Source organism: Neophocaena asiaeorientalis, unplaced genomic scaffold (genome assembly GCF_003031525.2).
Source record: "Neophocaena asiaeorientalis asiaeorientalis breed wild unplaced genomic scaffold, Neophocaena_asiaeorientalis_V1.1 scaffold405, whole genome shotgun sequence".
NCBI classification, from domain to species: domain Eukaryota; kingdom Metazoa; phylum Chordata; class Mammalia; order Artiodactyla; family Phocoenidae; genus Neophocaena; species Neophocaena asiaeorientalis.
The window spans coordinates 800,400-814,027 of NW_020172822.1; the positions used below are offsets into that span (position 1 = coordinate 800,400).

Below are 13,628 nucleotides of genomic sequence, written 5' to 3' on the forward strand. Positions count from 1 at the left end.
TAGAAACTTTATTCCAGCTACAAGATAAGATGGTATTGGAGAGGGAGCAAAGTAGAAGTGGGGGACCAGCTAGAAGTCCAGTGAAGAGATGATGGTGGCCTGGAAGAGGGAAGTGGTAGTGAGGATAGAGAATCGTGGATGAAATATACATATATACACATACATAAATAGTGGATGAAATACACATATATACATATATAAACATATATATGTATACATATATATATTTGAGATATAATGGTTAATGGACAGGAAGATTTGCACACTGATCAGATGATAATGGGTAAGTGAGAGGGCAGAGTCAGTATGATACATAGGTCTCTAGCTTGGACAGCTAAGCACATGGTAGTTCACTCACTGAACAGAGAATACAGGAAAAGTGCAGCTTTAGTGGGAAGATGATGCATGAACTTGGTTTTAGACATGTTAACTTTGAGATGCACACTGGACACCAAGAGGAGATACTGAATAAGCAGGAGGATATATGCAGCACAAATATGACTGTTTACAGGAACCCCAAAGGTAAACTAATTCTAGTTTCCATAACCTGACAAAATATTAACAGATGGCCACTCAGCCTTAGTTGAGTGCCTTTAGTGACATGGATGACCCATTTCTATTTCAGTCTGCTCCAAATGCTCAAAACCTTCCTCTTTATACTGACAACCCATTGCTCTCAGTTCTGCCCTGGGAAGTGAATTAGGATAAATTAAATTCTTCTTCCATCAAAACTATATACTTTTAACAGTTGAAGGCAGGGATCATGTGTAAGGCAGGTTTCCTCTTTCCTAGGACAATAACTCCAACTCCCTCTACTATCCCAGTTGTCCTCAATAGACTAAGCCAACTTATCAAGTCCCTCTTTAAGTGCAAGAGTCAAAACTGGAGCCAATACTCTCGGTCTGGCCTAACTAGTGTATAATACGACCGATGACAATCTTCCTTGTTTTAGACACTATACTTTCACTGATGTTATCCAAGGTCACATGAGCATTTCCTGACACGTGAGGATGCCAAAGTTAAAAATTGGGAATGTTATGCCTCTTAACCAAGCTTCTGTTCCCACTCCAGAGTCTCTGGGAAATGTGTTCAAATTGCTCACATCTATAAAAGAAACACTTTCTTATAAGATGGTAACAATTTTCCTAATTACCTCTTCAACAAATATGATTTCTTCATAGCCAGTTTAGTTCCTACAATGCCTCTTTATTTATGATCCATTTACTGAGTACATTCTCAATACCCAGAACAGTACTAGGTGTTAAAGGATGGGGAAAAATCCTCCAGAAGGATGGGATTGAGAAGCTACACCCCCACGTCAGGTCTTCCCAACAGTTTTATCACTGTGTTTTGAATGGTGGAATATTCCGTATTATCCTGGAAAAAGATAGTGCTGTACAAAACTTTCTCTCCTCAGTCACAATACACACCCAGCACAAAAAAGAAATAAGCTTTCGCTGTTTAAAGTCACTGAGGGTTTGATGTTGCTTGTTACTTCAGCATAATGTAGTCCAATTTATTGACTCAAAACTGGATATGGAAGTAAAGCACTGCTGTAACAAAAAAACACTAAAATATATGGCATTAAATCAAAACTACAATGAGGTACTACCTCACACCATCATTAAAATTCAGAATGGCCATCATTAAAAAGTCTACAAATAACAAATGCTGGAGAGGATGTGGAGAAAAGGGAACCCTCCTACACTGTTGGTGGGAATATAAATTGGTTCAGCCACTGTGGAGAACAGTATGGAGGTTCCTCAAAAAACTAAAAATAGGATTACCATATGATCCAGCAATCCCACTCCTGGGCATATATCCAGACAAAACTATAATTCAAAAAGGTACATGCACCCCCATGTTCATAGCAGCACTATTCACAATAGCCAAGACACAACCTAAATGTCCACTGACGGATGAATGGATAGAGAAGATTTGGTACACATATGCAATGAAATACTACTCAGCCACGAAAAAGAATGAAATAATGGCATTTGCACCAATATGGATGCAACTAGAGATTATCATACTAAGTGAAGTAAGTCAGAAAGAGAAAGACAACTGCCATATGATATCACTTATATGTGGAATCTAAAATATGAGACAAATTAACTTATCTACAAAACAGAAACAGAATCATGGACATAGAGAACACACTGGTGGTTGCCAAGTTGGAGGGGGTTAGGGAAGGGATGGAGTAGGAAGTTGGGGTTAGCAGATACAGGCTTTTATATATAGAATGGATAAACAACAAGGTCCTACTGTATAGCACAGGGAACTATATTCAGTATCCCATGATAAACCATAATGAAAAAGAATATTAAAAAAAAGAATGTATGTATGTGTATAACTGAATCACTTTACAGTAATAAACACAACATTGTAATTCAACTATACTTCAATTTAAAAAAAAGGCATTAGTCTAGAGGTGAGATGGTGGGAAATGAGAAAACTGTTATTAGCAGATGGGAGGATCCATATGGGGAGGTGGTAACTTGTCCTTTAGTTTATAGGTCTCAGGGACAGACAAGAGGAGTCACATGTAGATCTGATGGAGAGAATACCATGTACCACCCAGAGTTCCTGGACTTTTAACTTAAAGCTGTGCCTGGATAGGCAGGTTGAGGCATCTCTATTGGGGCACGGAGAAGTGTATTTTTCCTGCCAGAAAGAACACAAGCTAAATCTTTGGTATCCAGAGGGGGAGAATGTACAGTCACTGATTCAGTTTGCCAAATACTGTTGGTTTTCTCTTCCTAAATACATGGTAAAATTGTTCTTCTTATCCTTTGGGGGGTTAGGAGTGGCCATGTAATTTGATTTGGCCTGTGAAATGTGATTGGGTGTGATATTTGTCTTTTCCAGGCAGAAAATTCAAGAGCCAAGGTCCCTTTTGGGCATCTTCCTTTGGGGATTATGGAAGCATAGGTTGGAACCTGCATCCCAATGTGAGAACAACGTGTAACAGAAGCTACTAGGCAGCCCTGAATGGATAGGTAGAATAGGCAGGAAATAAACCTTTGCTTACTTTAATACACTAAAATTTGGGAATTTTTGTTACTGAAGCATAACTTAACCCAAATGACTGATACACTATGTGAGCTTCAACAAGCCCTATAAGTGTGTGCCTCTGTTTCCTCACCTGTGATGCAGACATAAAAAAAGAACCTACCTAGAATTATTGTAGAGACTGCATGTGCTATATATAAAATATTTACAATAGTGCCTAGGAAGAATAAGTGCTTAATAAATATTAGCTACTGTTTTTTTTTTATTTGAAAGACTTTCACAGATGACACTGGTACCCCCATATCACATCCCCTTGGCCCACCTGGTTTCAGCCACAGAGGGTAGCCCTGTGTTTGCTCAGACTTACCTCCGCTGATAAATTCATGCTGCATTTCTATTTTCTACCATAATATGGAAGCCTGTTCAATCTATGGGCAGAAACAGTCCAGAGACACTGGGGAGTTATTGGCCCCAGGAGCAACCCTTCTGCTCAAAACCCTCCAAAGATTTCTCTGCAGCTTGAATCAGATCCAAAGTCCCTGCATTTTGAATAAGATCCGAACTCTATCAAATCCTAGAAAAATTTATATAATCTGGTCCCTTCCAGTCATTTCAGTCTAAACACTCATACTCTCCTGTCCGCTCATTAAGTTCCAGCTATACTGGCCCTCTTGATGTTTCTAAAACACATCAGACTTGTTACTGCATCAGAACCTTTGCACTTGCTATAACTTTTGCTGGGAATACACTTCCCTCAGCTCTTTGATGCTTGACTTTTCATCTGACAGAACTCAGCCCAAATGACATCTCCTGAGATAAATTTTCTTTGACCATTCTTGATAAAAGAATGCCTCCAGTCTTATGTTTGTAGGTCCCTTATCCTTCTTTTTCTTTACAGCAAAAATTATGATCTGAAATTATATTAATCCATTCGTTTGCTTGTACATTTTCAGAATTCCTTATTATAAGAAAAGTTCCATGTAGGCAGAGACTTTGTCTTGCTTGTTCACTGATGTTTCTACAAAGCCTAGAACACTACCTGGTACACAGTAAATCCTCAAGAAGTATTTGTTGAATAAAATAGAATGAATGAATCTCCAATTTACAGATAAGGAAATGTGGCTCTGAGAGTTGGAGTAACTTTCCCAAAGTCTTACAGCGTTTCTACACATGTTCCTGATTCTAAATCCTACTGACTTTTGCAACAGCAAGGTACTGTCTAAAGAGATTGAAGTGTCAGACAGCAGGCAGGGCGAGATGACATGCAGGTGTTGGATTCTATCGTGGACACAATCAAAACCAAAAAGGCATATTGATCACACTTTCCCCAGGGAGCCCTGAATTGCCAATGGAACAAGATAATTTGAGAAATCTATTGATCTCCCATTTCTGTTATGCTGTACAGGTGACAAGGATCAATGGAGATTTGTACTCTTCTACCCATGACCTTGCGACCTAAATTTGTATTTCCACCCAGATTCCCAAAACTTTGCAAAATGCACAGCTCCGAGTGCCAACACCTTATTTAACTTAGTGTCACCGTCTGTGACAGCTCTGCTTTCCCAGCTCCTGTCAATTCAGAGAAACGTCTCCCCGTCGTCTCCTGCTTCCTGCACAGGAAGCTAGCACGCCCCACCCAGCTTTCCTCTTACTGAGCGTCTGACACACACATTGGCCCACAGCCCGCAGAGGGGCGGGGCTTCTGTCTCGGGGGGCTCTTCAGAAGGGATCTGAGGTCTGAGCAGCCCAACGTTGCTAAAGCACTAGCCCTCTCCCGGCCTCCTTCACTGAGCCTGTGCTTTCCTGCCTGATTTCTCTTTCTTTTCTGGCGCAGCTTGAGACAGAGGATCATTCCAGAGGAGGCTCAGGTCTTGGATTTTAACGGCAGTGATGGAAAAACATGAGAATGATTCCTGGATCTACCAAAAGGAACTGGAAGATCCATTCAAGAAATACCTGAACAACACTGATGACTACCTAGCTTTGCTCTGCGGGCCTCCACGCAGCCACCTCTTCCTGTCGGTGTCTGTGGTGTATACTCTGATTTTTGTGGTGGGGGTTGCTGGCAATCTCCTGGTGTGCCTGGTGATTCTTCGGCACCAGACTATGAAGACACCCACCAATTACTACCTCTTCAGCTTGGCTGTCTCCGACCTCCTGGTCCTGCTTCTCGGGATGCCCCTGGAAGTCTATGAGATGTGGCGCAACTACCCCTTCCTTTTTGGGCCCGTGGGCTGCTACTTCAAGACGGCCCTCTTTGAGACGGTGTGCTTCGCCTCCGTCCTCAGCATCACCGCGGTCAGCATGGAGCGGTACGTGGCCATCCTCCACCCGTTCCGCGCCAAGCTGGAGAGCACCCGGCGGCGGGCCCTCCGAATCCTCAGCCTCGTCTGGGGCTTCTCTGTTCTCTTCTCTCTGCCCAACACCAGCATCCATGGCATCGAGCTCCGCTACTTCCCCAATGGGTCCTTCGTCCCGGGCTCTGCCACCTGTACGATCATTAAGCCCATGTGGATCTACAGTTTCATTATCCAGGTCACCTCCTTCCTCTTCTACATCCTCCCCATGATGGTCATCAGTGTCCTCTACTACCTCATGGGGCTCAAAGTGAGTATCCAAGCTGGCTGCAACCGTTATGGCAGCATCCCTTCTTTTTTCTCTTACTCAGAGTTCGGAGAAACATTTAGAACTGGAGAAGTTCAGAATTGGAAGGGAGCATAGAGAAAAATAGGATGAGCTCAGAGGGGAAACTTGGAAGTTAAAGGACTGGATTCAAATTGGACAAACAGTAACCACAACTATAAATCACTTCCTTTAACTCACCTTCCATTGTTCTTCCCTCTACACCTGTGGTTCTCAAACCTAGGTGTTCCTACAAATCACCTGGAAACCTCACTATGGGTACCCATGGGCAGGTCACTCCCTCCAGGAAAATCTGACTCAGTAGGTCTGAGGTTGAGCCTCATTTTAAATAGCACAAGGTAGCTGCCCATGGAGAGACTGCTGCACACCCTGCTGTCTCTTTCCTGCCCTCACCTGCTTTGCCTGCATTGAAACTTTCCTCTGCACCAACTTGGTCTGAGTATAAAATAAACTACCCCTGCCTATTTTATATTCCAAGACAAATATAGTTTTAAAGTCAGACCCTTCTTTGTGGTTGCTTTGATCCTTTGGTTGAAATATCAGATTAAAATGTAAAAATATGGCCTAAGTGAGATCAACCTGGACTTCTTTTCAACAGGTGGAGATTGAGGGACGAGGAATTAAACAGAGTACATAAAATAGATTAGAAGACAGTGTGAATAACAGATAGCTGGAATTAACAGAATATTATTACTTAGTTTGCAACATTTTATAATTAGAGCTTTCTCTCCTGTGCTCATCACGGTAAACCAATGTCTTTCTTTTCTTCTGAATTGTCTGAAACTGTTGTTTTGTTTTGCTTTTGATGAAGTTAGGAGTGAGTCTATATGATTCCTTTCCTGGTATATTCTGCGGCCAAATTCATAGAGATGGAATCTAACTGTGACAGTTTTATACCCATTTAATAGGTAGGTTGTGTAGGAAATAGTCATGAGACCACTTAGACTCCCAGGTTTGAAGCTCACATGTAATATGCCTTTAGGCAAAGCCCCTTAATTCTTTCCTGGAGTTAGGTTTTACATTTATAAAATGGAAAGGTTACATCAGATCATATCTAAGTCTCCTGATAGCTCTAACAGCCTGTGATTCCTTAAAAAAGAAAGGAAAGGAAAATCTGTGAGTGGGAGCAATGTGCATTATAAACGAAAGTGAAACAAAGCAGACATCACACTCACATCATACGCACCAAGATGGCTCTGATACCACGTATTGTGTGATAAGTAATATACTCCCATCTCAGTGCATCTCTGAGAAAGGTGTGTGTCAGAAATGAGTGTTCCACTGATGGTCCTTTCAAATAAATACTATGCCTAAGCGTCTAAGGAGAAAGAATAGATTTTAAGTACAACAGATGTCTGGACACAGGAGTAAATCTAATCAGGCAGAGTTATGCCAGTCTCCGGGAGGGCTGGCCCCTGTAATTCCCAGAGACAAGTGTCAACCCAGACTAGTTCACAGTCATCATGTCTTTAGAAAGCCCTGTGTATCCAACTGTGGCGGAAGGGACTTCTGCATGATTCCTATGAGAGCCCTATGAGAGATATCCATCCCAAATTTATCAATACCATCTCTTCAAACAGCAAACAATCACTTGCCTTGGATCAATTTAGAGGAAATACTTAACTGTGAATAGGAAACACGTTTCCCCCCCAAGCAATTAAGTGTCACTTTGTTTGGTTGTCATGAATCTACAGCTACGTTGTATCAGGAGCTAAGTGACAGCTCAGACAACGGCTTAGAAACCACCCTAGTTTGCTTTGTGTGTGTAGTGCAACTTACAGCATCCTATTCTCAGGAAGGATGAGGTGTTCCCCAGAGGACACCAGGAAAGGAACTATGGCTTAGAATGTCACTTCTATAGTAACATTTAATTTAAAGATCTCTAGACTGGGAATCAGAAGTAGGCCTTAGTCTGTGGCATTGGTCTCAAGACCTTTGCACCTTTTGCTCTGTTTTTGCCAGAAATGTTCCTTCTGTCTACTACCACAATCGTTTTTGCCTTTCTAACTCCCACTGATCCTTTAAATCATACTTCACTCACACTTCCTCCAGGAAGCTCTCCCTGATTCCCTAACTACCTGGTTCCTCTCTAGGTGCTCATGATTCTTAGCAATTTCCCATCATTGCATTTATCACAATTTATAATTCTATATTTGTGGGTTCCTTAACTTCTTCCTCTCCAACTAGACTGTAAGCTCAATGGATGAGTGAATGAGGCTAAATTATTTCCTTTATCGCTGGACTTCAGCTTCTCTACCTTCAAAATGGGAGACTTGGAAACACTGTCTCAAAAAGCCTTTTTGATCTAAAAGATTTTTGAAGAGATTCAATCAATTCTGAGGAGTACTGATTCTCATGGCAAGTCGAAAGTTATGATTGACTGTGGGCCCCATTGCCTTCAGAAGGCAGAAAACCAAGACTGATGTAGTCCCAGGACCAGGGAAGAAGGAGGGGAGCAATACGTATGTTCAAAGTTGAGCAATCAGAGCTGCTTCATCGTTACAGGACACAAGCGTCCACCGACCTGCTCTCCAGGGTTCGAACATAATGGAGTTGGGAAACAGGCAATCCCAGGGCAAGTTCCTTCCCACCTGGGAAGCTCTCACCTAGTCCTTGTATCTCCCACATGCAGCATTAAAGCTTGAGCCAAAGAGGATGGATTATGAATTGTAGCAGAATTCAGCCAGGACAAACAGGGTTGGACCGGTTTTTTTTTAAATAAACAGATTTTGTTCAGATTATAGAGATATTTACACAAAAGCTATGATTATATCTTGGCATCCTAAAGCTATATAAACGAATCACAATCTACATAAATGAACAGCTGGTGAAATGATTTTAAGCAGTATAAACAACTGATCAGGATTATACATCAATCTGAATGATAATCAACCTCACGTGTCCCCTTCACCTTTTATCTTACATAAAAATAATTAAAAGGAGTGAGGTAGGAAGGGTTCTGAACTTCCTATAGAGTGATGACAATTTTCCTCTCCTAGTTTTGTAAGTTGACTTTTAAAGTGTTTAGGGGTGGGTGAGAATAATTAATGGACAAATATCTACTCTACCAAACATCTGAAGGGAAATGAAATTATTCAACAAGAAATAAAGCAGCATTTAATATTGGCTAGACAAACTGGATTCTATTCTACTATGTCAACCCCTTCAAATTCTGCTGGAACAATGAAGAATATGCATAAATATTCTGTTTCTGACTCTTCTTCTAGTTGGCTAGTTGTGTCACTGTAACCTAAGGAAGCTGAAATGTGATGATTAATAGACACATAATTTTTCTTTTCAGTGCAAACTGAGCTGTACAAGAAGCCTCTTCATAAAAAGATTGTGTGCACCATTTGCTTGCTGTTTGATTTAAGGAAATTTTTCCCTGGGGTGGAGAAATTCCCAGTGAGAATTGTTAGATCCACCGAAGAAGTGACTAACAGATCTTAAAAATCTTTCTTTGTTCTTGACTATGGACTGGAATCAAATAATGGAATAACTATCTTGTAATAAGGACAAAATTTTTTAAATGGTATGAAATCATTAGAACATAATTGAAAATGAGTTAGGAAGATGTGCAGTTTGATGCATTGCTCTAACCTTCAACACCAGTGGTTTTCTTCTCAGTGTATCTGGATGCTTCTTTGCATTAGCACGAGTTCAGCTTGTGGTGAATGGTACCATGAGAAGGAGAATTTCTAGAAGGGACTCAGTAATACACATGAGTGGGCCTACAGTTACAAATAAATATTTCATAAAAATGCCTTTCAAGTAAACCCAGGCCAATAATCAGAACCACAATATATGAAACTTTTTTTTTCTTTTTGGCCATGCTGTGCAGCTTGCAGGATCTCAGTCCCCCACCCAGGGAATGAACCCGGACCATGGCAGTGAAAGCCCAGAATTCTAACCACTAGGCAACCAGGGAACTCCCAGATTCACAATCTATAACTTACTGAGTATCATGTGCCAGCCATTGAGTTAAGAACTATACCTGCATTATTCTGTTTTACTATTATATTAATAACATCACCTTTAGTTCTCTCCCATTTATTCCTAATAACTGCACAATATTTTCCCCTCTTTCGTTCAAGTTCTAGGTGACTCCGAAGGGTCAAATCTCACAGAACTTTAATCCCTCACTTTCTGAAGACACAGGTATATGTAGAGAACACCAATATATCCAAGAGACAGACGGCCAGTTTTGTTAATCATCCACGTGGATACTTCAGGGCAGTGCAATGCTGAAAGCAACCTGACTCCTAGGAGCTTACGTGTTTGTTAGAGACAGGATATTGACTTGTTGAACTTTGGAGGCAACTATTAATGATCTTTTCTTCCAAGTCTTATTTAATTTTAAATACCTTCTCTAAAATATTCTGTAGGGACTTCCCTGGTGGTGCAGTGGTTAAGAATCCACCTGCCAATGCAGGGGACACGGGTTCGAGCCCTGGTCTGGGAAGATTCCACATGCCGTGGAGCACCTAAGCCCGTGAGCCATAACCACTGAGCACGTGCGCCACAACTACTGAAGCCCGCACACCTAGAGCCCGTGCTCGGCAACAAGAGAAGCCACCGCAATGAGAAGCCCGGGCACTGCAACAAAGAGTAGCCCCCGCTCGCCACAACTAGAGAAAGCCTACATGCAACAATGAAGACCCAATGCAGCCAAAAAGAATAAAATAAATAAATAAATAAATACATTTATTAAAAATAAATTAATTAAATATTCTGTAAAAATGCCATCTAGCCCGGAAGCTCACTGCGTCTTAGAGCATTCTGTTCCACTGTTGCACATAACCACACCAATTTCTTCTCTATATTGAATTGAAATATGTCTCCCTATAATTCAATAAATTGATCCTAATCTACCCTGAGACTATATAAAACAGGTTGAATTTTCCTTCCACTGATGGCCTTAGTTTGTCAAGACTTTCTACATTGCTAATGAGGGAACTCCAACTCAATCTGACAAAATATGAAAGAGAGCATAGCCCTGAAAAATCCAGAGGGAGAGGTGGCTCTTGGGGAAGATTAATCCAGTAAGACACACAATGTCATCAAGGACCTAACTTTATTTCTGTTTCTTTGCTCTTCTTTCTATGGTATTGGTTTCAACCTCCAAATCTGCATAGCAGTCCACTGGTGGCTCTAAGCACATTCCTTATGGTGAGGAAAAAAACAAAAAGCTCCCTCTGGTAGTTCCAATAAAAGAGAAATGACACTTTCATTCCTAAACGTATAAGCAAATATCTGAAATCTCATTGGTCTCAATTATCCAATCACTGTGACTGAAGGATAGCAGCTAAGTTATCTAGGACCTAAACCTGTATCTGCAGATGGGATCATTCCCACCCAAATTAATGACTGTGAAATGGAGAAGGAGTAAATCCACTAGGAAAATCAGGGGCACGATTGGTAAGAGAAGAGGAGAATAAATGCTGGAGAACCAATCAGCAAATAAATACTATATAATCCTCTAGATATATGATGGTAGTTTATCATGAGACCTTAAAGCTTTTTTTATCTGGCTGACTATCACCACAAATTAGAAACATATTAATTAAAGAGAAAAAATTCACAACTAGATGAATGATGTAGATCTTCAGTGGTATGTGAGTTCAGAGAAAGGAGAGGACAATGGGCTACAGTGGCCACAAGTAGGTGGAACTTGAACTGGGCAAGAGAGATTGCATGTACAGGAAATGTTAATATTTGAAATTTTCAGATGCTACTTTAAGGATCACCATATCTTCCAACAAGTAGGAGTATATTTTAACATCTAAACTCAGAAACACATATACCCTTATGGGTAATATTTGTAAAGCAGAGTTTCCCAAATTGTGCTTCTCAAGATGGTACCAGGTGTTCCACTGAAATGGGTTAGGAAGGGTATTGTTTAGTCAAAGAAGCACTATCCCCTTTGAGGGTGGGAGATGTGGGATGTGCAAGGTAGGAGGGGAGGAAAGGTGATACACTGTCCCCCATGGAAATGTGTAATGTCCATTAGCACTTTAAGGCTCTGAGAAGACCCAAAATTAAAACTATAGACTTCATGAAGCAGAAATAATACCTGTTTTTGTTTTCTACTGCCTACCCACCACATGGCAGAGGGATGTCATTCTAAAAGATGTCTAATAATTATTGAATAAATGAATGGGTGAATGAAAAAGCCTATCTAACATTTTTTAACTTCAGAATTTCTTAGTTTTCAAGGAATATCTATTAATATGCTACAAAACTAGGGTTCTACAGAGTAGCACAGGATAAATGGTTGCCTGGAACTTGGCCACAACCATCTATCCAGTTGAGTTAGGTGACCTTGATCCAACTCCACCTCCAACTTACGGTTAAACATATTCTTACATGTTAACAAATTCTCACATTTCTTTAAGTCCAGTTTTTTTGTCTGCAAAATGAGTGTTAGAGTCACACTTCTCTGCTCTTAATGGGAGGAAAAAATGCTTCCCTTTCTTTATATCTCTCTGCATTTCTCTTGCAGCTGAAGAAAGACCAACCCCTTGAAGCAGATGAAGTAACGGCAAATATTCAAAGACCATCCAGAAAATCAGTCACTAAAATGCTGTGTGAGTCCTCTGTTTTGTATTTTGCTTGTTTGTTAAAGCAAAGGAGTTATATTGATCAAGTGCTGCTGGGATCTGGATCAAAATTCTCCTGAAACGTAGCGTCATGTTCTGATCTTCCGTGGCTTACTCAAGCATCTAGGACCTGTCTATTTTGTTCCATTTTGGTTTTTAAACCTCAGAATAACACACTAAATTGCAACCATTGTAATACACTCTGTTCAACGCTTGGTAAACCATATCCACTCTAAGAGCCTTTAAGTATCTCTTTCCCCCCCTAAAATGAGCAGGTGGTTCTTACCGATTTTGTGTTATGGGTTTCTTTAAAAATATCGTGGAGACAGTGAATTCTCCACTCAGAAAGTGTACGAACGAACATACATCAAATGCTTTACAATCCATTTCAGGGGGCTCCTGAGCCCCCTGGTACCCAAGATCGGACCCCATGGGATCTTTTACTTCCAGAATAAGGACATCTGGCTAAGAACCCTTCTAAGTAGTCATTCCTCTTATGACATTGTATGATTTTATATAAACGGTACACTCTTTTACATAGATAAGATATTTTAAAACACGTCCAGGCACTGATCCACACTCTCCCAAAAGAATGTTATAAAAATATATGATCCAACTGGTCTAATGAGAAACCAATCAATTAGAGAAAGGAGGTTTATAACACACTTTCCAAGTCACAGAGTGAAATTTGGAAGAAACAAATCCTCCAGGCGAATATGCATATGAAACACTCACTGTAACTACGTGATGTCTATGAACCAAAAAAAAAAAAACAAACCCCGAAACCTGTGAGGTCACTGTATGTCTTTTCAACTCTACTAATCACCTTCTTGAAATTTTTTAGCCCCTGTTAGCACCTGACTTTCCCTACTAAGAAATCTAGTGTCTTCAATATTTCTCCCCATTTCTCTCTGATCATAATCTCTCACAAAAGGACTTGAAGTGTACTCACATTAAAGTCACAATGATAACATATACTGTGAACTATTTGCCTTTGGGGGCAGAGAGTTTAATTATAACACGAATTAAATTTTTAACTAGAGGGAATTGTAGGCAGTAGTAAGCAGATTCGGGGCTTTTTCTTGGGAGGTGAATTCAGAAGAATCTTCCAGGTATTCCTGAAACCACATCATGCAGGCAGACAACTTACTCTGAGTATTTTAATGCCAACAGGAAACATATGTACCATTTACTATGGAAAACATCAAATGTGCTCTTGAGTACAGAGAATTGTAAAATGAACACCAAAATACCCATCACCCAGCTTTAAAAGTTATCAGCTCGTAGCTCATCTTGTTTCCTCTACATCCCTATCTCTCCTTTAGCCCCTACTAGATTATTCTGAGGTAAATCTCAAGCCTCAAAAACAGAGGA

At 40.5% G+C, this 13,628-nt stretch overlaps 1 protein-coding gene across 1 annotated transcript in view; it reads left to right on the forward strand.

Moving 5' to 3' along the window:
• The first annotated feature begins 4,794 nt into the window (after positions 1 to 4,794).
• NMUR2 (neuromedin U receptor 2) overlaps positions 4,795 to 13,628 on the forward strand; it is a 14,305-nt gene continuing 5,471 nt past the window's right edge. The window contains exons 1-2 of the mRNA XM_024741877.1: positions 4,795 to 5,619; positions 12,158 to 12,242. Coding sequence (XP_024597645.1) covers positions 4,903 to 5,619; positions 12,158 to 12,242 — 802 coding nt within the window. The 5' untranslated portion in view covers positions 4,795 to 4,902. The remainder of the gene's footprint in view (positions 5,620 to 12,157; positions 12,243 to 13,628) is intronic.